The sequence below is a fragment of the Ictalurus punctatus genome, chromosome 5, assembly GCF_001660625.3.
Source record: "Ictalurus punctatus breed USDA103 chromosome 5, Coco_2.0, whole genome shotgun sequence".
Classification (NCBI taxonomy): domain Eukaryota; kingdom Metazoa; phylum Chordata; class Actinopteri; order Siluriformes; family Ictaluridae; genus Ictalurus; species Ictalurus punctatus.
The window spans coordinates 10,570,219-10,595,949 of record NC_030420.2 but is presented as its reverse complement, the minus strand read 5'-3'; the positions used below and the strand labels follow the sequence as shown (position 1 = coordinate 10,595,949).

General features: G+C 41.0%; 1 protein-coding gene across 1 annotated transcript in view; it reads left to right on the top strand.

The window, feature by feature from the left end:
• The window catches only part of LOC108264953 (ERC protein 2), a 291,196-nt gene that overhangs the window by 191,329 nt on the left and 74,136 nt on the right, over nt 1-25,731 (top strand). Inside the window, exon 16 of the mRNA XM_053680567.1 lies at nt 7,689-7,849. Within this exon, the coding sequence (XP_053536542.1) occupies nt 7,689-7,849 (161 nt within the window). The remainder of the gene's footprint in view (nt 1-7,688; nt 7,850-25,731) is intronic.

The window sequence follows — 25,731 nt, the reverse complement described above, 5'->3', positions numbered from 1 at the left end:
GCCGGGGCCGCCAATGAAGTGGGATGACTCATGGCACTCCGAGAGGAGTGCCTTTTGGGGGGGTTCTGTCACGATTCCCGCTTGAAGCAGCGTGCTCTAAGCGCGAATGCGCGAGCACCTGCTTTTCCGTTGTTGACTGTAATGACATCTGGACACGTGTTTTGTTTATGTTTCTGTCTCCTCCCTGTTCTGTCATTGGCTGGGATTTCACGTGGGTCTGAATTGCTCTCAGCTGCTAGTGGTTTAGACGCTGATCATGTCCGCATACAGTGAGGGAAAAAAGTATTTGATCCCCTGCTGATTTTGTACGTTTGCCCACTGACAAAGAAATGATCAGTCTATAATTTTAATGGTAGATTTATTTGAACAGTGAGAGACAGAATAACAACAAAAAAATCCAGAAAAACGCACGTCAAAAATGTTATAAATTGATTTGCATTTTAATGAGGGAAATAAGTATTTGACCCCTCTGCAAAACATGACTTAGTACTTGGTTTAAAAACCCTTGTTGGCAATCACAGAGGTCAGACGTTTCTTGTAGTTGGCCACTAGGTTTGCACACATCTCAGGAGGGATTTTGTCCCACTCCTCTTTGCAGATCTTTTCCAAGTCATTAAGGTTTTGAGGCTGACGTTCGGCAACTCGAACCTTCAGCTCCCTCCACAGATTTTCTATGGGATTTAGGTCTGGAGACTGCCTAGGTCACTCCAGGACCTTAATGTGCTTCTTCTTGAGCCACTCCTTTCTTGCCTTGGCCATGTGTTTTGGGTCATTGTCATGCTGGAATATCCATCCACGACCCATTTTCAATGCCCTGTCTGAGGGAAGGAGGTTTTCACCCAAGATTTGACGGTACATGGCCCCGTCCATCGTCCCTTTGATGCGGTGAAGTTGTCCTGTCCCCTTAGCAGAAAAAAAACCCCAAAGCATAATGTTTCCACCTCCATGTTTGACGGTGGGGATGGTGTTCCAGCGGTCATAGGCAGCATTCCTCCTCCTCCAAACACGGCGAGTTGAGTTGATGCCAAAGAGCTCCATTTTGGTCTCATCTGACCTCAACACTTTCACCCAGTTGTCCTCTGAATCATTCAGATGTTCATTGGCAAACTTCAGATGGGCATGTATATGTGCTTTCTTGAGCAGCGGACCTTGCGCGCGCTGCAGGATTTCAGTCCTTCGCGGCATAGTGTGTTACCAATTGTTTTCTTGGTGACTATGGTCCCAGCTGCCTTGAGATCATTGACAAGATCCTCCCATGTAGTTCTGGGTTGATTCCTCACTGTTCTCATGATCAATGCAACTCCACGAGGTGAGATCTTGCATGGAGCCCCAGGCCGAGGGAGATTGACAGTTCTTTTGTGCTTCTTCCATTTGCGAATAATCGCACCAACTGTTGTCCCCTTCTCACCAAGCTGCTTGGCAATGGTCTTGTAGCCCATTCCAGACTTGTGTAGGTCTACAGTCTTGTCCCTGACATCCTTGGAGAGCTCTTTGGTCTTGGCCATGGTGGAGAGTTTGGAATCTGACTGATTGATTGCTTCTGTGGACAGGTGTCTTTTATACAGGTAACAAACTGATATTAGGAGCACTCCCTTTAAGAGTGTGCTCCTAATCTCAGTTCGTTACCTGTATAAAAGACACCTGGGAGCCAGAAATCTTTCTGATTGAGAGGGGGTCAAATACTTTTTTCCCTCATTAAAATGCAAATTAATTTATAAAATTTTTGACGTGCGTTTTTCTGGATTTTCTTGTTGTTATTCTGTCTCTCACTGTTCAAATAAATCTACCATTAAAATTATAGACTGATCATTTCTTTGTCAGTGGGCAAACGTACAAAATCAGCTCAGATCAAATACAAATCAGATCAAATACTTTTTTCCCTCACTGTATATACCGCGCGCCTCCCAGCACACAACGCGGAAGATTAAATGTTTAGAGTTAGTTTAGCTCGTGTCATAGTCATAGTCATAGTCATAGTCCATGTTTAGAGTTAGTTCGCGCTGGATTATCCGCTTCCAGTCCCTTGTCATAGTTCGTTTCTTGTTTTGTTTATCGACCCTGTTTTCCGTGACCACGACCTAGATTCCTGCCTTGCCCCGTGTATGCCTGTTTGCCAATCGCCTGACCTCTTGCATGTTTATGGATTACGTTTTGGATCATGTTTTGGATTTGTCTGCCTGTATGTCTTTCAAATAAACAACTGTTCATCCTGCACTTGCATCCGTCCTATCTCTGCTCCATCACGATTCGTGACAACAAGATCAATAAAGTAAAGGACTTTAGGGTAAAATTATGTTCAAATCAGATTTAGAAAAGGAGAAGCAGGGAAACGACAGAAATGGATGCAATTCTGTTTGGAGAGGATAAGGTTGGTTTGATATAGAGAGGTCAGGTTTAGCCTGTTATTTCTTTTGATAAAGCCATCTATAGCTGACCTGAAGCCATGGGAACCTTTTAGACTTACTCAAAATTCTGCTCTTCACCAATGTAAAATGTAATTGTCTGACAAGCCCATAAAGGAGAGCCAACTCTTCCACCCCCTAAAAAAGTTAATAAGGTTACAGATGATTTTTTTTTTTACAATAGCCTAAAGTCCAATGTCACCTGACTAACATAACTAGAACTGGCCGTGCCCCAGTTTTTCCTTTTCCTTACTTGTTACCCCTCTTTTTTTCTAAAGACGTGTACAAACGTGCATACATCAGATGAACTGCATGATTAAAATGAAAAATAGGGTTGTTTTTTTAAAAAGGAATGAAAAAGAAGATTGCATGTCTGGTATTTAATCCCTGCTTCTGAACCCTGGAAGTACAAAGTGTTTGAACCAGAGATGTGGCGAGCTTTGGCAAGGCTGGCTTTAGCCAATGGGTTACTTAGAAGTGGGTGACAGATTAGAACTGGCCACTGAGAGAAAATTTTTTAATCTGAGCCTCCTCAGCACGCACACAGGCTAAAGGTGCTAAGAGGCTTAGCATCTTACATCCCCAAAGCCATTTATTTGACTAAAGTACATTGTATTCTTTATTAATGATATACTGTTAAAGCACCTGATATGTGTGTGGGAAGGAGGATGGTGTGTGTGTGTGTGAGTGAACCAAAGCCTACTTTCTGTGATTTATATATACAGAGGTTAATGGGATTTGCTTATCATACCATGTACGTGCTTTAATCTCTGTTGTTTCCATTTTAGATATTAGATGTACAAGGTTGCATAAAACCAGGTGCATGTAAGCCCTACTTTACTCAACATGCATTTAACCTTTGTTTTCAACACACAGGGCCTTGGACATGATTGTTTGTTCTTTTGTTCTTAAATCTTAATACCTCAAACTCACAGGACTCATTGACAGGTCCAGACATTGCTCACTCTCGTACCTACATACATTCTATTAGTTTCACCTTCTGTTAACCAGAAGGTTAATATTTCACTTCACACCCACACATACTTTTATTTCAAATTTATTTTCACCCTATTTCCATATTTGTCATGTATTGGAGGCTGAGACAGAAGCAATTGCAGGTTATGTAGTTTAATACAATAGTCCAAGGGAACAGGCAGAAATCAATAAACAAAGACAGGCAGAGGTCAAGGTCGTAAACTGTGAACAAGGTCAAAACCAGAATAAACAAACCTTGTATCAAGGCTTGGAAACGACAGAGACAATGCAACTGCACAAATACTTGACCCAGACTTAGTGTTCGAACAGACTCTTATGTGTGGTGTGATTGTGTGTGAGACTAGATGCAGGTGTGCATGATTAGAATGAAGGTGAGTGTTCTGGGAATTGCAGTCCATGGTGGCCATGTTTGTATGCCACAGTGCAGGATGGGAAATGTCTGGTTTGCTGTGATATGACAATATTCATTTTTCACATATGTGAAGTACAAGAAAATGCGGCCCATGACCTTTTACATACAGTGCATCTGGAAAGTATTCACACCGCTTCACTTTTTCCACATTTTGTTATGTTACAGTCTTATTCCAAAATGGATTAAATTCATTATTTTCCTCAAAATCCTACAAAAAAATAGCCCATAATGACAACGTGAAAAAAGTTTGTTTGAAATCTTTGCAAATTTATTAAAAATAAAAAACAAAAAAAGCACATGTACATAAGTATTCACAGTCTTTGTTCAATACTGTGTTGAAGCACCTTTGGCACCAATTACAGCCTATTTTGGCACCAATTACAGCACACCTATTTTTGGGCAGGTTCTCCCATACTTCTTTGCAGGACCTCTCAAGCTCCATCAGGTTGGATGGGGAACGTCGATGCACAGCCATTTTCAGATCTCTCCAAAGATGTTCAATCGGGTTCAAGTCTGGGCTCTGGCTGGGCCACTCAAGGACATTCACAGAGTTGTCCTGTAGCCACTCCTTTGTTATCCTGGCTGTGTGCTTAGGGTCATTGTCCTGTTGGAAGATGAACCTTCACCCCAGTCTGAGGTCCAGAGCGCTCTGGAGCAGATTTTCATCAAGGATGTCTCTGTACATTGCTGCATACATCTTTCCCTCGATCGTGACTAGTCTCCCAGTTCCTGCCACTGAAAAAAAATCCCCACAGCATGATGCTGCCACCACCATGCTTCACTGTAGGGATGGTATTGGCCAGGTGATGACTGGTGCCTGGATTCCTCCAGATATGACGCTTGCCATTCAGGCCAAAGAGTTCAATCTTTGTTCAATCTTTGGTCTGAGAGTCCTTCAGGTGCCTTTTGGCAAACTCCAGGCAGGCTGTCATGTGCCTTTTACTGAAAGGCCACTCTACCGTAGTGGCCACTCTACCGTACAGGCCTGATTGGTGGAGTGCTGCAGAGATGGTTGTTCTTCTGGAAGGTTCTCGTCTCTCCACAGAGACACCCTAGAGCTCTGTCAGAGTGACCATCCGGTTTTTGGTCACCTCCCTGACTAAGGCCCTTCTACCCCGATCGCTCAGTTTGGCTGGGTGGCCAGCTCTAGGAAGAGCCCTGGTGGTTCCAAACTTCTTCCATTTACGGAATATGGAGGCCACTGTGCGCATTGGGACCTTCAATGCTACAGAATTGTTTCTGTACCCTTCCCCAGATCTGTGCCTCAATACAATCCTATCTCGGAGGTCTACAGACAATTCCTTGGACTTCATGGCTTGGTTTGTGCTCTGACATACATTGTTAACTGTTGGACCTTATATAGACAGGTGTGTGCCTTTCCAAATCATGTATAATCAACTGAATTTACCACAGGTGGACTCCAATCAAGTTACTGCCTGGATGATAATACTCGTTCTCTCAGACAGGCTTGTCGTAGAGCTGAGCGGAGATGTAAGCATGATCAGTTAACTGTGTCCTTCCAGATTTTTAAAGATTGTTTGTTTAAGTTTCAGAGTGCAGCAAAGTCAGCTAGGTCTAGGTATTTCTCTGACTTAATTGCTACACACTGTCATAGACCAAAGATCTTATTCACCACGATAAATTCAATTATTAATCCGAGTTGACAATTCCATGGGGAAGCCTCGGCTGAACTTTGAGAAGTTTTTTAAATTTTTTGCTGTTAAAGTAATTACTATTCGTTCTCCCTTCACTTTTGCATTTATCAGACCTATCCCCAAATTCACTGGCTTTACCAGTTTCATTTGATCAATTTGAACACGTTTCTCTAAAGGAACTGTGTGATCTGGTTAACCAGATGAAAATATCATCCACGCCACTTCATGTTGTTCCCGCAGTGCTTATGAAAGCAACCTTTTCTGAAATTGGCCTCAGTATCCAAGTGTTGATAAATTCTTCTTTGGATGCAGGGGTGGTCCCAAATTGTTATTGTTCAACCTTTGCTTAAGAAACAGGGTTTGGATGAAGGTTGCCTTAATAATTATTGGCCTGTCTCTAAGCTACTGTTTCTGTCAAAGCTGCTAGATAAAGTAGTAGAATCTCATTGCTCCTGTTTTTAAACTCAGCTATGTTATTTGACCCTTTACAATCTGGTTTCACTGCTTTTTGATAGCACGGAGTCTGCTTTGTTAAAAGTGTCCAATGACATTTTACTAACAGTGGATGCTGGTAAAAATACTGTGTTGATGCTACTAGATCTTACAGCTGCCTTTGATACTGTAGACCATTACATACTTCTCTGGTGGTTCGAGCATCTGTTTGGTATCAAGGGCACTGCCCTACAATGGCTCAGCTCATATCTTAAGGACAGGTCTTTCTTGGTAGCGTTGGGTAATTTCTGCTCTTCTTCTAGTCCTATTATTAGTGGTGTTCCTCAAGGCTCCATTTTGGGCCCACTTCTTTTTAATTTATATATGAGGCCGTTGGGGAATATTATTAGGGCTCACAATGTCTCTTTTCATTTATATGCCGATGATACCCAGTTGTACATTCCTTTGAAAGCTGGTGACTCCATTCAGCCATTGTTGGACTGTCTGGATGACATTAAAAATGGTTGACAAATAATTTCCTCCGACTTAATGAAGACAAAACTGAAATAATTGTTTTTGGCCCCCTGTGATTGAGAGATGGTCTCATTAACGAGCTCCATAAACACTTTCCCTCAATTTCTTCCCAGGTTCGGAACCTTGGCTTCATTCTGGACTCAGAATTATGCTTAACCAAGCAGATAAATTTGATCGTTAAGACTAGTTTTTATCAACTACAGATTATTTCAAAACTCAAAACATTTTTGTCTTTCCAGGATTTGGAGAAGGTTATTCATTTTATTTATGCTTTTATTACTTCTTTCTTAGATTACTGTAATTCATTATACTTGGGTATTCCTCAGTCATCTCTGGCTCGTCTTCAGATGGTTCAGAATGCAGCTGCAAGGCTGTTGACCAGGGCAAAGAAGTTTGATCGTGTCACCCCAATTTTAGCATCGCTTCACTGGCTCCCAGTCCATTTTAGGATTCAGTTTAAGGTTCTGATGTTTGTTTTTAAAACTATTAATAATCAAGCTCCTTCGTATCTTGTGGATCTTCTTAATCCACATTCATCAAACAGATGTCTAAGATCTTCTGATAGGTTTCTTTTGCGTGTCCCTCGTTCCCGGTTAAAAACAAAGGGGGATAGAGCTTTTGCTGTTGCTGTCCCCCATCTATGGAATCAACTGCCACTGGACATCTGCCTTGCACCTTCTATTACTACTTTTAAAAATAGGCTTAAAACATATCTCTTCTAGCAGGCTTTTTGATCAAATTTTTAATTGTTTAAACAAATTTTTTATTGATTTTTTTTATTGTCTATTGTCTGCTTTTATTTGGTCTAATTCTGTTTCTGTTTTACTTTCTGAACTCTGTTCAGCACTTTGGTCAGCGTTGCTGTGTGAAACGTGCTATACAAATAAATTTTACTCACTTGTAGAAACATCTCATGATGAAACAGGATGCACCTGAGCTCAATTTTGAGTGTCATGGCAAAGGCTGTGAATACTTGTGTATATGTGTGTTTTTTTTTTTTTTGTTTTTGTTTTTAAATAAATTTGCAAAGATTTCAAACAAACTTCTTTCATGTTGTCATTATGGGGTATTGTTTGTAGAATTTTGAGGAAAATAATGAATTTAATCCATTTTGGAATAAAGCTGTAACGTAACAAAATGTGGAAAAAGTGAAGCGCTGTGAATACTTTCCGGATGCACTGTATTCTAGGAATATACAGTATATTGTATTTGTGTGTTTGCTTCATAAGTGTGTTTTACATTCATGATTTGTTCCAGCTCGAAGATCTGATGGCTGCTTTGGAGAAGACAAGACAGGAACTGGATGTGACTAAGCAGCAGCTATCCTCAACACAAAATTATCTTGCTGAGAGAGAAAGCCACCTGAGCAGCATGAGGCATGAGCATCGAAAACAACTGGAGGAAATTCTAGAAATGAAGTGAGTATTATATATACTGCTTTTTAACTATTTATATTTACATTTAATCTTGTGGAATGTCCCAAAACTTGTTATTTCCTGTTTTCACTTACCTTAAGCTGTTATATACAGTCATTTCCTCACCAGTCTGTCCTTTCACACTCTCTTGAAAGCAGCTTGTCTTCTTCCTGAGAAATCTGAAAATGAAAAGTCCTCTTTCCTGAAGACTCATGGTGGGAAAGGGACTGACCATTACAACCATGTGACACCTGAGACCATTTAACATAAATGTTAAATAAACTTCACCATGTCATTGATTATGCATTTTTCTTTGCATAAATAACAAACTGTTTGATCAGTTTTTAATTTGTTTATTATTAGCCTTACATTATGTAGAGTGGCCAGCATACAAGTACCTATGAATGAGGTGAAACCTATTCAAATTTGAGTTCCAGCTGGAATTATTGTCAGAGCCGTGCTATTATAGAAAAACAGGAAAATAGAAAAACATATTCTGACCAAACAGATTTGAGAATTCAACATAACATAATAATGGGACAAGCTTCACCCTCGTGTGCGACCGGTATTTGAAGTCTGAAGACCACCCTGCCTCAGCACACACATAATGTAAGGGTACCCCTTAGACAAAGTCTTTGAGGAGGTGACCCCCCTAGTGGAATAAGCCCCTATGCCTAGAGGTGTAGTGAGACCGCATGCTTCATAAGCAATAGAGAGAGCTTCCACTATCCAAATAGAGATGTGCTGCTTTGACGCACTCTACCTCACCTCTACTGTCACTACCAAGCAGACCAGCATCCGCTCCAATGTACACCACTGGCCGGAGCGGTGGATGTAAGCACAAGGATCCCTCACTGGACATAGTATCTGCAATCTTCCTCATTCTGGTGTAAGGAACGGAGGAGGGAAGAAAGCCTGCAAAACTACTGGCTGAGTAGCAGACGTATGCACCTAGGAATAATCCAGCCTAGGTTATAGTGAGGTCTTGGCTAATCCCAGGGTAAAGTCAAGGCATGAAGGGGCAACAGAGATTTCAGGGCCAGCCAAAAGAGCTACCTTTACGGTCAGAAGCTTCTCTGAAGCTGACTAAGGGCTCAAATGGGGTGCCTGCGAGACCTTCCAGGACCACAGAAGGTCCCAGGAAGGTATGCATGGTCTGCAGATGGGCCTTAGCCATCTGACACCAGGAATAAACCTCGAAGTTAGATGATGTTGCGCCACAGAGGCTTCATTAATAGGGGCGTGGCTGGCTGAAATGGTGGCCACATAGACTGTAATTTTAGAAGGAGCCAACCCTGCTGAGAAAGGTTCCTGGAAGAACTCCAGGACTGTAGCTATTGTGCAGTTTACTGGGCCTCACTGGTGTTCCTCACACTATGTTTTTTCTGCATAAAATCAGTGGAAGACCACATCAGGTTCTACACCTATCAGCCAAGAACAGAAAGCTGAGGCTGCTATGGGCACAGGCTCACCAAAACTGGACAATTGAAGACTATAAAGCATAACCTGGTCTGATGAAACTCAATTTCTGCTGAGGCACACAGATGGTAGGGTTCAGAATTTGGCACCATGCATCTATGGGCCCATGTACCTCCCCTCACAATTTACCCATCTTCTAATGGCTACTTCCAGCATGATAATGTACTATGTCACATAGCAAAAGTCATCTCAAACTGTTTTCATGAACATGACAATGAGTTCAGTGTTCTTCAGTGGCCTTCCCAGTCAATAGATCTGAATCAATAGAGTACCTTTTGGTGTGGTAGTACGGGAGAGTTGCAGAATCAAAGTGCACCTAAAAATCTGCAGGAATTGTCTGATGCAATCATGACAACATGGACCAGAATCTCAAAACGCTGCATGACTAATATAGATCATGTAAAAATGACTACGATTCAGATATAATTATTGTGAATCAGTGCAAATGAAACAGAGGGACAGAAGATGAATCGTTAGTGGTTTAGCTAACCTGTGTTTATGAGGTAGCAATGTGGCAGTGTACCATTGCAAGAACACTCATCCCTACAATAACCTTCTACTCTAATAGAAGAATTTTGATTTTGATACCAATACCAACTTTAGTATCATGGCATTCAATACTAATATGATACTGTGCCCAAAGTTATGCTTTACTAGTAATCAAATCTGAATGCTCATAATCTGTTCACTGCACTGATTAAAAATACAACTTAATATTTCAGAAAAAAACACTTTAAATTTTGTTAACGAATATTTAAATTGAAATTAACTTAACTGGCTGTTAATGCCCAAACTAGTTTGACTGGTGAGTTTACAGAACCAGCTATCTGTCAGGAAGCAGAGACAGCTGCAGGTTCATTTATTGCTTTATTTTTACTGGCAAACAAATCCAAAACACTAGGCAAAGACGTTATAAAAAACACAGGCAAAGGTGAGGCAATAAGTAAACAGACTAGGATAGACCAGAGCAAAAGAAAAGAAACAAAAGGAGAATCAAGAACCAGGTAAATAAGCATAATAGCAAGACTTGATATGTCAGGAGAAAACTCTACTCTGAGCGATACTTCATGCCTAAAAATACTTTAGGAACATTAGCTTGAGCACAGAAAGTGTAAGAGGAGATGAACTTATGTACCATATGTCAGAAAGTATATTAGGCCACCAGTTCTTCCAAGCTAGTGGGTTTTATGGGTGCCTGGGTGCCCAGTTGCCAGCAAATTGTTTGCCCATATGATAAGTTTAACTCTGAAGTGTGCTGGCACATATTTTTTGCTTGCAGGGCATAGAGTGAGCACCCATTGTTCTAGGGTGTCAGCTATCTTTTGTTCTATTTACCAGGTCATAGCCCACAAGAAGCTTGACTGTAGAAGGATGAAATACTCATTTGTTTCTTTGGGTGGCACAGGATACAGAAGTGAGTGATAGTGCCTTTGTGTTCTTAGACCAGGGTGCTTCACAAGAGGGTTAACGCGAACCTTGCAAAGAACAAGGCCAATTTCCTTGATGAGAGTTCAAACTTTTGGCAATCTTTATGTACTACAAATTCTTATGGTCTACTGTCAGCAGCTGTATTTCCATTGCAGTTTCTTGAGTCATTTCTTGAGTAGTGAGGTGAGAGGTGCTGCATTCAAACTAAAGCCCTGGATAAACCTTCTACAAAGTTTGCAATCTTCAAAAATTTCTGTAGTTCCTTGACAGTCTTTGACAGCTGTGACTTTACTTTGGTCCATGAGCATCAATTCTAGGCTGCTGAGGCAGATGAGGTCAAGGTACAAATATATTCTTGTTTCAATGTTTCATCAGTGTACTCCTCCATAACCTGACTATCCGTAGCAGATGGGGGAAAATATGATTGTGAGGGGGCAGTGTGCCTGACATGAGCTCAATGGCACAGTCATATTGTCGATGAATGGGCTTACTTGAAATCCTATTACTGGGTGGGAATTTACACCATGGAGCTGGATTCAGGGCTTTCAACTGAAGTGGTACTTCCCACGAGGTTAGGAGCCTAAAGGCAGTTTGGTCAGCACTGTGAGGACCAGTGGAGTATTTTTGTCTTGGGCCTGGAGGCCTGAGGTTTATGGGTGTGCATCTAAGGACATACAAGCACAATCGAAAACATGGTTGTTACTGTGACCATGTACACGAGGTCTTCATGGTGTAGGGCACTGACGTGAAGCTTGAGGTGTTCATGGTGGTGTGTGTTATAGACCCTCCACCTATGGGTCCACCATCCAGAGCTTGGATGTGCAATGGGTTGGATGTGAGGGACCGGTTGAAGTTGCCAGCTGCTCCAGAGGCAGGGCTGAAAATGTAGTGAGACCTTTTAACTGCCTTATCTGAACTATATTTGTGGAAATTTTGCGGAGATAAGAAATGAGAAGGACTCACCACGTTAGAGTGAGTGTGTGGAAGATGATGCTTGCTCAAGTGGCCCTGTGGAACCTAGGATGGCAGACGTGTGGGGCACGGAGCCACTTGGTGCTTGGGACTGCCACAACAGAAGCAAAATCTCTCCTTCATGTGCTTTTGACATTCCACAATGGTTAACTTGGCCTGTCCCAGTTGCATAGGCTCTGAGGGGCTGGATTCCACTCTGTCTTTTGCTCCCCTTGGTTCCATAACAGATGGTCCAGACAAATAATGAATTCAGAGAAACCTGATCATCTCTACATCCCAGCTTGGTGAGGATGTGCTGGTTTAAACCATGATGGTATGCCAATTTAAGTGCTGGTTCATTCAAGCCACTGCCAGTAGTTAGGGTTCTGAAAGCAAGTGCAAATTCAGTGACACTGTGCTTGCCTAGCTTCAAGGACAGGAGTTGCTCTGATCAAACATGTGCTGAAAAAGCTAAAAGAAGTGGTCATAAAAAATTATGTGGTCCCCTCCTTGAGACCCAGGGTAGATTGTTTGCTGTGGCCCAGGTTAGTGCCTCATCACTAAGCAGATTGATCAATTGAGTGATTTTACTTCACAGTGTAATATGAAACCCTTGCACAGGGAGGGATCACCTGAGTACTCATCCAGACAAGCGATGAGCAGGGAAGCAGACTGAGTGTGCCACTGCAGTTACTGGAGTCATCAGTGTGGTGGTTAGCTGAGATAGTTTGCTGATAATCTTGGGTAGCTGCTGATGCTGCTTTCCAATTAGGGGGCCTTTGGCCACTAAAGCCTGTTGCCAGTTGCACACCTGCTGAATCTCTGCTGTTAGCAAAGTATAATGTGAGATGGCAGAGATGGCTTTAGGTGCAGGTAAAAATGCTTTATTTTTATTGGCAAACAAATCCAAAACATCTTGCAAAGACATAGTAAAAAACACAGGCAATCAGGCGATGAGCAAACAGACAACGGTAGAAAAGAAGAGCAAACCAGGAAACAAAATAAGAATCAAGAACCAAATAAACAAACACAATAGCAAGGCTTGTTATTTCAGGAGAAAACTCTATTCTGAGCAATTCTTTGCATCTGTGGTACGTTTGGAATATATATACATCGGTGTATGTGTGTGTGAGAGATGAAGTCCAGGTGTGTGATCAGTATGATGGTGACTCTGAACATGACATAGTTTGTGGGTGTGAGGTGTTCCAGGTAGTCCATGACTTTCATTTCTGTAGGCCACAATGCCATCTGGGAGTTGTAGTGAGGCTCCAATTCTGGCTCTGACATGACACTATTTAATGCAGAAACTTGTAGCATAGTCATCATTGGCTTCACCTTCAGACAAAAAGTAGTAAACTGTATGGGAGAGCCAGCACAATTTTGTTAGGTGAGAACAAAGCAATTGCATTTGGGTGTGGACTAAAATAATAGGTCCGAGACTATCTGAGTGAGGTGGTCTTGGTATGTTTGTAAATGAACTAATTTGATTGCAGTGAGAACATGATTTGATGTTGAATCTATCCAACGACACAAAGTGAATTAAACATGGTGTTTATTTTGTCTTTTTGGTGCCATGTGAGCTGCTAAAATGACCTGCTAGGCAGATGGTGTTGCAGAAGTGCGATATGTTCCAGACATTTGGACCAACAAACAAAAAGAGAAAAACAATGGATATAATACACAAAATATTTAAAACTAGTAATTTCTATAATGATATAGTAATATAATGAGCATGGCTCCATGTTCTCTGTGCTCAGGTGATTTTTATGATTTCTACGGGCACTTATCAAATGTTTAATTTTTCTATCATAAAATTTCTAACCATAGGCTAACATCAGTCTGTAATCATACTGTACTTGTTAAAATTATGTGGAAAATTCAATACATCTAAGAGCAATATTATTTGTTATTTGTTCAAATGTGATGAAGAAGAATAATGATTCACTCTACATTATTATGAAGATGAAGGTTACTGACATTGTACAGGACAATTAGCTATCCTGTCAACTTTTAAGCTCTCTTTGAAGGTCAGAATGCTTGTCAGCAAGATGTTTTGTCAAGTTTGAGGTGTTGTTTGGCCATATACAAGTTAGGCATATACAAGCATGACCACACCTCACTTATTGGGAAGCCCTTCACATGGTAAAGTTTCCTTCTAAATTAAAACCACAGGATTTGCTGAACTTAAATTTGTGGCACATATCTCAGTGTTGTTTTAAGGTCATGTTACCTCCAAACGTAAGCTTATATTATGTCATAAAGTGAATTATGAAATTAAGAAGACTGTGTGGAAAAATAACAACAATAACAAAATAACAACAAATTGTGTTCATTGGGTTCTAAGGGTTAATTCAGCAAATCCTCTTTATTGGCTAAAAGACTTGAGAACTTTTTCTGCTACTATCTCTACAGCGGGTGTAAGTGCATTAAAAAAAAAAAAAAAATATTGTCTTTCTTAGTGTCCAAGTGTGGGTAGGGCGAGCTTAAAATAGTTTTTAAAAAAAATTATTACAAAGTTATTAAAAAATTATTACATTTTATTAAAATTTTTTTCACAAAGAATACTCCAGGACAATCAAAGACACTCAAGTAGGGGTTTATTGAATAGACAGGGAAAAACACAACTACTAATAAACAGAAACAAATAAACAGAAATGACAGACCAAGATAGATGATGCTAAGCAACTGATATTGGTAATGCTAATGCTACTATTTATGCTTGCGCTAAAAACATAAATACAATTACTAATACTATGCTAATACTAATACTAATAAAGCAAAGGCTAATGCTAAACTACGGTCTAAGTGCTAAGAATAACAATAATGCAACTGAAGATTAAACACTCTCAATACAATTGATGTCAATGACGGGCCATACACGGCCCAAATACTGGCAGAAAAAGCGCACACAGTAGGTGCAATGCAGTGCAGTGGTGAGTATGACAGATTTCTAGATAGTGTCCTTGATTAGCTGGGGAATGAATCACAGGTGTTAGTATTCAGTTGAGGTGGGGCACTGGGTGTGTGTTGCCAGGCTAGGATGAGGCTGAAAGGCATCTTGGGAAATGGAGTTTGTTACAGAAGCCCCCCTCCCAGGAGCCTCTCCTGACGTGTGGGAAGACTGAATTGGTCGATGGGCATTTAGTGTGGTGGTAGTGGAATTCCTTCATAAGAAGGGGGAGCCTGGAGATCATGGACCCATTCCCCTCTCTTAGAGGAGTCCAGGAGGGCCCTTACTACATGTGCTGGAAATCATATGCAGCAGGAGCTGGAGATGGCATATCACAGAGGATAGCTTCCTGCAGGGGCCCTGGAACAACAGGCCTAAGGAAAGAGACATGAAATGAAGGAGAAACTCTGAACTAGTGTGGTAACTGAAGTCGGTATTTTCATTAATTAATTTCAGTACCTTGAAGTGTCTGATGAATCATGGAGATACGATCTTAGATGGGAGTCCTAAGTGCAGGTTATTGGTGGATAGCCAGAATCTCTCTCCAGGCCTGTATTCCAATGTCTTCCTGCAATGGCATTCTGCCTGAACCTTTGGGCGCCTCTGAGCCCTCTCTAGTTGTATGTACACTGACTCACATATCTCCCCGCTGCACCAGTCATCCAGCACTTGTACTTCCTCAACATTCGGGGTGCATGGGAGGAGAGATGGTCACCACAGAAACTGCAGAGGTACCAACCAAGTTCCTGGTTAAGCCTCTTCACCTAGGATATTAGATTCTGGATGATGCCATTATGTAAGGCTGATATTGATGCTCAGCCTCTCCGTGAAGGCCTTCCACACTTGATATGTGAATTGAGGACCCCAATCAGATAGGATGTCTTCTGGCAGCCCAAATCATCATAAGACATGTTAGAACAGGGCAACAAGACGGATTAGACAACTTAGTTTGGGTAACCTGCTGTAGCAGTAGAAATCTTCTTCTCAATCTCCCATGGGATAGGAGCGTCCAACCAGGTGGGCTTGACGATGGGTTGGGATGACAAGTCTTTGGGCTCTGGATCATGAACTCTGGACCTTGCCATTCTTACTTCCAGGTCTATAAGATATTGTATAAGAACTTGAATCTGGTAAAGAAGAGAGCCCACCTGGCTTGGAAAGGAGAGAGGTTTTGGGCTATCCTGCTCTATTCCAGGTTCCAATGATCTGGTTACATAGCAAAGGGATTGAGGGCCTCTTCCAGCAAATTTCTCCACTCCTCAAGGGCTAGTATTATGGCTTGAAGTTCCATATTACCCACATCATAATTCCTCTATGCAGGAGAAAGTTTCTTGGAGAAGCAGGTGATAGGATGAAAGTGTGGGGGGACTCCTTTCTGCTGGGACCAAATAGCCCTCACTCCAACCTCAGGCACCTCAACAGTGAAGGAAAGGGATGTGTCTGGCTGGTTTAGAATGGAAGCTGAGGTGAACCTTTGTATGAGAGAGGTGAATGCAATTTCTGCAGTAGGTGTTAGCCGTGTTAGCCAGTGTGGAGCCCCTTTGAGAAGAGAATTGAGAGGTATGACTACTGTGCTGAAATTTCTAATGAACTTTCTATAGTAATTGGCAAACCCTAGGAATCTCTTTGATGGATCTGTGACGTGGCTATTCCAGCACAGTGTGCAGATTTTGGTCATCCATGCATACACCTTCTGATGTAATCACATACTCTAGGAATGAGACGAGGCATGGAATAGACACCTCCACTTTGACATAGAGCCTGTGTTGCAGCAACCTGGCCAACACTGAACTCATGTGACATGTGCTCCTCCAGGTTATGTGAGAATATCAAAATGTCATCCATCGTTCTTCACCACAAAGAAGAATCCCCCAGAAGCTAGAGATGTGGATGGATGGACGGATGAATACATGCCTTATGAACTACTGAATGTATTTATTGCAGTTTTATTGATGGACAAGGAATTAACACACAAATATGGAGGGATGACCCCAGGTAGCAGGTCTATAGAACAATACCATGGGCAATGTGGAGGAAGTTTGGTTGCACCCTGCTGGCTAAAGACTTCTAGTAAATGTTGATACTCTGGTGGCACACTCTCAAGTCCCTTAACTGCCAGGCTTTCTATGGATGTGGAGGCACACGGTAATTTGATCTGAGCAGTTGGGACCAGCTGATTATCTCCCCTCAAATGTACCTTATTGAAGGATCATGTTGCCTGAGACAAGGAAGTGAGTCTGTGACAAACAGTGAGATAGTTTCAACATGATAAGGCCTGCTCTTAATGAGAGGGATTTTCTGTGGTACTGAATTCTCCCAGTTCCCATAGGTTGCCTGTCTAAAGCTCACACCGGCAGTGGTGATGAACAGGGTTGTACTGGTATATGGTGGGCTCTGACCTGATGTTTGGCAATGAAGCTGCCTGCTGCCCAGAGTCAATACAGCTTACAACACAGAGACATCACCCCAACTAAGCTATATAGCAACAGTGAATGAATCAGCAAGGTAAAAACTGGAATGGTCACTCCAGTGAAATGGGTTTCACTGGGCATGTCATGTGTTGATGGCCAGAGCCTCCACAGTACAAACACCTTGATCAATTATTTGGTTACGTTCGTCAGGTGACAATCGTAATCTGTCCACATCCATGGGCCTCTGAGACCAAGGATGGGGGGGGGGGGGGGGGGGGGCTGGGATTTCCAGGATTTGGTAGTGTGGTTTCCATTCATAAGGTTGATTGAGAGGAAAATCAGATGGATTAGGGTTAGGACTTTTTGAATTCTCTTTGAATTTTCTCCCGCAGTCCTCTCCGATAAGCTGGAATTATAGCCCATTCATTCCACCCCGTGTTGCCACCAGTGTGCAGAAGGTGAGGACATATTCAGCAGCTGAAATGATGGATGATCAAACACCTCCTTAACCAAGGGAAAAAAAAAACTGCTCATAGGACCATGACCAAGCCTTTAGAGGCTTCAGTGCTAAACCTGGATGGATTATGTGAAATGTATAGGGAACACTGTAGCAGAAATCCTCTCCAATCACTCGGTTTGCCTTCAAATGTTTTAGGTGTAAATATCTTGGAGCCATGGAAAGTCATGTCCACCTTAATGAGGTCCATCTATTTGCTGCTTGCAAAAGTGTTTGGCTACTTATGTCTTCAAAACTCTGCTACATATACCACATAACTTGAATAATCATTGACTGATGGATGGTACAGTTGCACAGTGGGTAGCATTGCAACCTTACAGCTCCAGGATTTTGAGTTTGATCCTGAGCTTGGGTGGAGCTGTGTGGATTTTGAATGTTCTTGAAGTGTTCGTGTGGGTCTTCTCTGGGTTCTCTGGTTGCCCCCAAAACTTACAGATAGATGAATTAATTACTAATTGTTAGTAATTGTTTTTACACTGCACCTAATCTCTGAAATACGTGTTTTAAAACCCAGTTACAAAATATATGTTTATCCTGGTATATTCATAGCTCTTCAGAAGAATTCCTTCTTTTAAGAATTCAAAATCCTGTCATTGATACATAGCATGGTGATATGTTTTTTCCTCCTCTTTTCCCACAATCATCTTTTTCTGTATTTCAATACACGGGTAATTATGCTAACCTTAAAGAGAGAGTGAATGAAGGAGACAGAGCATGCTCTGCCGTGAGTGACAGGCTAGTGGAGCTGCCCTCACAAAGCTCCCCTTAATTCAGATAGACAACCAATTTACATGTAAGTGGATTCAGATGGCAAAGCCAAGGGCACCCTTGTCTCCAACTGTGCCCTCTCTCCTGATATCTCTCTCTCTCTCTCTCTCTCTCTCTCTCTCCCTCTCTCTCTCTCTCTCTCTCTCCCTCCCTCTCTCTCCCCAACCCCCGCGCACTCATTCCTTGAACAGTACAACAGTGTTTAAAGGTATCTGGATAGATTTTCTGAGGATTGAGACACTAATTTGAGTGAGTGCTTCGATCCCAAAAGCAGTTTTGGCCTTACAGCCCTTTTAGCTGAAAGTAAAGAAGTCTGGGAGAATTACAGCAGGAAAAGACCTCCAACAGGTCACATGACTCTCAAGGGGAGAGCAGTTGAGCCATGTTAACTGTGTGTGAGGGTCTGTGCGTATTTAACCTGGCATTTTAGTACAATTATTTGAGCATGTATCATACTTCATCACAATGTTAAGGTGGCAGCCTATAAGAACTTATTAAACATGCACTATTCATTTAACACAGATTTCCATGCTGTGCAAAAGATATATGTGTAAACACACAAACACACACACACACACACACACACACACACACGCACACACACACACACACACACACACACACACACACACACACACACACATTCAAGAAACCCAAAAATCCTGGCACATAGTCAGTCTTCTCTCGTGCCTTCTGAAATGTGAAATATTTCTGCAGTAGATCTGTTTGACTTTGTAGTAAGAAGCTGTATATTGCTAAACTCCTGCAATTTTTCTTAGCATCTCATCAAACATCTCTGTACTTTAGACAAATGTAGACACAGACACACACACTTCATATTGCTAGGCTTCTGCAAAACTTGTAAGCCTTATGGTGCTCATACTGACACTTCTAGTAGACCTAATACTGAAGTATTATTGTATACTATGTTAACATTTTATACTTACAATAGTTAACGTTACATACCAGTAAGCCTGTTTGGTAAACATTTTAATAGGTTATGTCCTGTTGTCTGGGAATTCCAATTCCCAGAATCCCCCACCAGCAGTCAAACCCACTTCCCTGGTTCTCATCAGTCATCCCTGGTCAAGCTCTCCCACATTTAATCACATATACCTTTTGCCCATTCAACTTCATTACTTTCAACATATATTACCCTTACTTTGTTTGTCTATTTTTTAAGTCATGATGGTCATGCTCAACTAACCTCTCCTCATTCTGGGAGATGACCCTGAGTGTTTTTGAGGTCTCTAGAATATGGTTCAGGGTGATTGGCAAGGTTTTCTACAGTTTAGATGATGCTGCACCCATGGTTTCCAAAAAGAATTTCAAATGTCAATTCGTGAGACCACAGAACAGTTTTCCACTTTGCCTAAGTCCGTTTTAAATGAGCTTTGGCCCAGAGAAGACAGTGACATTTCTGGATCACGTTCATATATGGCTTCTTCTTTGCATGATAGAGATTTAACCAGTATTTGTGGATGGCACAGTGAACTGTGTTCACAGACAATAATCTCTAGAGGTGTTTCTGAGCCCATGCAATGAGTTCCATTACAGAATCATGCCTGTTTTTAATACAGTGCCACTTGAGGGCCTGAAAATCATGGGCATGCAATATAGTTTTTCACCCTTGTCCCTTGCACACAGATTTCTCCAGATTTTATGAATCTTTTGATGATAATATGTACTGTAGATGATGAGATATCCATAGTCTTCACAATTTTACATTGAGGAAAATTATTCTGAAATTGTTCCACAAATTGTAGACGCACTTTTTCACAGATTGGTGAGCGTTTAGTTCTGAAAGACTCTGCCTCTCTTAGATACTCTTTTATACCCAACCATGTTACTGACTTGTTTCCAATTAAAATAATTAGTTGCAAAATGTTCGTCCAGCTGTTTCTTTTTAGTAACCCTTACTTTTCCAGCTTTTTGTTGCCCCTTCTCAACTTTTTTGAGACATGTTGTGGCCATCAAATTCATAATGTTTTTTTCTTAAAATGATACATTTACTCAGTTTAAACATTTTATATGTTTTCTGTGTTATATTATGAATAATATTTATGAGATTTGCAAATCATTGCATTCTGTTTTAATTTACATTTATTTACATTTTACACAGTGTCCCAACTTTTTTGGAATTGTGATTGTATGAAACTTTCTAAGGTGTTTTGGGATATCATGAGATAGGACTCAGGATCATATCCCTCCCAATCTAACAGATACTGTATACTACCTCTCTGATTGAGCTGCCTGAGCTTGGAGATTGAGAGTAGAATAGATTGTGGCAGGGGTCCTTCATACATGGCAACTTGGGTACATGGAAGGAAGATGCTACATGGTATTGTCTGGGAAGATTGTACTTGCAATCTACTTTGTTAATGGCTTGTAAGATTTTGAAGGGGAAAATATATTGGTGCACGTTTCTTGCATCCATATCATACCCAAAAATCATTTGAAGAGTGAAAAACACTGCGACCTGCCTCATACACAGGAGTGTTTGCATGGATGTGATTAGCAGATTTCTTGGTTTGTTTGTTCTGGGCATTCATATGTGCTCTCCCAGACCTCCTCACTATGGTGAAACCAGTCATCAATTGCATGTGTGTTCTTATGTTATTGTTCTAGCACTAGCACATAAGATTTGGTAGCTGACCATTGCTGATGTATGGGATTAATCTTTTTTTATTTATTGACTATGTCTATGGCTAAAAAAACCACAATTCTGGAAGTATGGATTCTAGAGAGCAGGCTGGATTCATGAAACATCATCTGCTTTTGTGTTCTTGGAACCTGGATGGTATCAATCAATCCAAGTCAAGTGGGTTTTTATTCTCTATAGCCTCTATATAGCTTGTATATATTGGAATGAAATGGCGTTTCATCAGGACCTTGGTGCAACACAGAACAGTACTCAAGACTATATAAAGTGCAAATACACACAGAACATGGACTGTAATTGTAAACATAGCTATTTAGTAATGTAGCAGCACAAGTATAGCAGCAATATTGGCCACAGAAACAAGTTCCATAGCAAAAAGTTACTGATGCACCTATGTAAAGTGCAGTGTGCAGTAGTACTGAGTCATACTGGGTTAGTGTGTGTGCAGTGGTATGAGCCTTCCTGGGTTAGGTGTTCAACTATCCCGAGTATATCGACTAGCCCAATGTATATTCAACCAGGCAAGAATCATGACCAGTCCTCCTGGTTTTCTGCAACAAAGTTCTGAGAAATTGATACCTAAGGTTAACTCACAGAAACCACCAACTGTGACAGAAAAAATCCACTGTCAGGCATAATTATGGACTGTGGAGAGTGGGCAGAGAATGGAGGTTACTGGCAGGAAGGGTTCTGCAGACTGGCACAACTGGAGAAAGATATAACATAATCTGTAATTTTGGTGTTCTGCAAACATTTGGTGCTGAGCTACTGTTTTGTGAACAAGAGCTGTTGTTCCCAATATTATAGTTGCATTCAGCTGGAGAGTTTATGGGAGAAAATGCTACTGGGTAGAGCTTTAAGGTCTATCCCTAATACTTGACAGCACTGCTCCTACTCATGTCTCTGATGCATCAACCTCAATGATGGAAGGAAGCTTCAAGTCAAGATGCTTACATATGCATTTTCAAGTCTTTTAAAGCCTGGGGATGTGATGGAAGGAGCAATGGATAAGAATCCATGATAAACCTCATAAAAATTTTGTAAATCCTGATAATTTCTGAAGGTCATTAACAGGAACTGACTTTTTGTTGATGACAATTACTTTGGCTTTATCCATGAACAGTCCCTGCTTGGTAATAACATTCCAGGAAAGTCACCTCATGCATATGAAATGTACAGATATGAACATTTGGTTTTTCAGGATGCAGGTCCATCTTGGTCTGGTGGACATGAGTCTCAAGAAAAGCGGATTAATTTATTATGCTGATGATGTGTTCACTGATTAACTTTTCAGGCATGTCCCAGAAGTTGTCATTTGTAAATGCTGGGAACACATAGGGATGCATTGAACATGGAGTGGGTGTTGGCCAGTCATTATGGTATTATGTAAAATTTATAGTGGAAAGAGGTACTCCTACATACATTCTACAGAGAATGGTATATGGGTGATATGGGTGAGAGGGTGAGCATAAGTGAAATGTTCTCTAAATGTTGGGTACTTGATTACCTTTCCATTGGGTCACTGGACACACAACCTTCTCTCTTTGCAGCAGGTATATTTTGCAGGGTTTGAGCTGAGCATGACGGATCTGCATGGGTTCCAGGTTCTCGTTACCACAGGGCAGGTTGGTCACTGAAGCACTTTATTTCCTCTGTTTCAACAGTTTATCCAACAAAATAGATAAGTCTATGAGATTCTCCAGAGTCAGGCAGCTATTCCAACATGCCAACTCAGTGAGAACATCGGCCAGGAGATCTTTGTGGAAAGTTGCGATTACTACTGGAGTTGCACTTTACTGAGAGACAGAGGAAGTTGGGAGAAGTTAATTGTTGTTATTGGCTTGACAGTTCCTACTCTTAGAATAATTGACTGCCACTTCATTTAAGAATTTTGACATTGTATTACTTTATATGCTAACTTTTAGTCACTTAATTCTGGTGCAAACACTGGTGTGTCTGAACTTTTAACCTTAAAATATTGGTTTAGTTGATATTCAAGCATATTTGAGTAAAGTGGTAGGATGTTTTTGTCATGCTATTGTTATTAGGATAAGAATTTGAATTGAGGGAGATTACAAAATAATTGCAGACAATTAGATTATTTTCTATGTAAAGAGTCCAGGTTTCATACACTCGGAATAAATGAAAAATATATCTTTCTTGCATTTAGATATCCACCTTTTCTCTTTGCTCACTTCATTATCATTTTTCAGCTTGTTTGGAAATGTTTCATTTTGACATATAACAAAACCATTTTTCAAATGGGAAAGATTTAATTTAAAGATCTGGAACGAAACTCACAACCATACCTGCTCCACTAAAAAATGTAAAAGTTTGATAAATTCCTTACTGAAGAAGACCACATATGGGTTCCCTTTCTCTCCATCTCCATCTCCTATCATACACTGAGCATTTTCCCTGGAAATGTTTTTGGCTGTATTTCACAAGCAAGAAATTAGAACAGACAATGGAACAGACAATCTGATCTGCTGCCTTATACTGCATCTATCTCTCACTCACTCTCTCACTCTCTCACTCACACCCACACACACACACACACACACAGAAACATACACAGAGAGAGACACACACAGAGAGAGACGGAGAGACAGTGGAACGGATAAAGACTTGTATTAGTAAATCCTTGAGATATGTCTGGAGTTTACCATATGGTGTGTGTGTGCACGTTCCTCTTTGAAGTATGAATTATGCAGCTGAGGACAAAGGTTCAGTGATGTCACACATCACATTTTGCACATTTATTTCTGATACTTATGCTACTATTGTATTTCTCTATGCTCTTTTTCCCCTCTTCTAGTTTTAAAGAGACAATAATGGCCAATTTGGTTTTTCTGGGTCAAAGGTATTGGGCATGAGTTCATAGGTGCCCCCAGGGTAGCTGTGCGTGTGTGTTTTTGTCCATGTTTAGAACAGGACCATTGTGGATAATAGGTAATATAATGCTGAATGTCAGAGAAAACAACAGGAAAGGAAGTACACTCCTCATTCAGTACACTTTCAAATAACATAAAATAATACAAGAAAAGGCAAGTGTGTTTGTGTGTGTGTCTCTCTGTGTGTGTACTGGTGTGTGAATGACAGAGGAGGTTAACAGAATCACATATGAAAGGCAACCGTGGAACAGCAGGTTTTTCCAGCTTGATTTTCCCCACTTATTGTACTCCCGCTCACCCTTACAGACAAGTTCCTGAGTAGAATCTGATGTCTCTATTCTTAGCATATGTGGTTATGGGGGGGCCTTCCCATATGTTGTTCTTCAATGGATTTCCTCTAAGCCCATCACTTTATTCTTTCTTCCTTGAAGTGTAAATCTTTTTGTTCACCATCTGTATCTTTTTTGCTCTGCATACTTGCCCTGGGAGAGCGTCTTTCGTTTTCCCTTTAACTATTTTTTTCTTTAACCATTCAAGTAACAGTTACTGTTCACACACTATTTCATGTTATATAGCTTTGGTGCTCATTCTGGAACTTCTTGTACATTTTAGAGGTTAGCATGTGAGGTACATCTGCAGGCACCTGCTCAACCTTAAAAACATGAAAGCATAGCAAGTTGAGTCATTTTTGTCTAAAGCATTTTGGTGTTGTGCATTTACTTCATCATTGCTTAAATACCGGTTTGAACAAATAAAGAATCAAGCATTGCAACAGTGAAACTTAGCTGTTAAACTAAGGCAAATTGTGGTAGGCCACAAAAACATATATTTATTTATGCATTTGACACTTTTCTTGCAACATGGTAAATACAGTTTGTCTCTCTATCAAACAAAAAATATGAAGATTCTCAGGGTTTGTAAATAGTTTTTAAATGATTGTAGGTTTGCTAGTGTAATGAGGAATGATGCTAACTGCTGTCAAATAACTTGATAATATTTTTCTTCTATGAATTAATAGAGTGCTCAAGTCCATCATGGTATGACAAAACATCTGGGCTACGCTTGTACCCTGTTCCCTGAGAAGGGAATTGAAGATGTTGCATGAGCTTCACGCTGTGGGGAACACCCTTGGGTGACCGGTATCTGGAGTATTTGTAAAATCACAGCCATAGTCAGGTGATATGACATTTTATGCAACTATAAAATGGAGCATGTAAACCGCGTCATCAGCTTCTCTTTGTCTAAAGCAAATATGCAATTTGCAGGCATATCCCATTATGACAAAGCTATGCAATGTCCCGTTCCTTTCTCAGGAAACAGAATTACATGCGTAACTCAGATGTTTCCTTCCAAAGGGAACTCAACATTGCGTGAGCTTCACGCTGAGTATACCCACTCCATCATACTGAGGGTATGGCCTGCCACAGAGTCTCCATCAATAGGGACATGGCTGGCCAAAATGGCGGGCACGTATACCCTAATTGTAGAAGGAGCTAACCTTGCTGAGAAATGTTCTGTAAGAACTCCAGGACTGTAGGCATTGTGCAGTTTACTGGGTCTCACTGATGGTCCTCACACCATAATAAAAAAGTTGCCATTTGAAAGTATATCATTTTCTCATGGATGGTGCTCTAGCATTTAACATGGTCTCTACAACCTTGGTTGAGAGACTGGAATCTATGAGCTGGTACCCCTCAGGGGCCAGACTCATAGTTTCCATAGTTCTGGCCAAGGGTGATAAATCAACCCTCTGGCTTGAGACAGTAGATGCCTGTGAACGGAAATCAGGGAGTCCTGTCCAGCAGAAATATTATCTCAGAGAACC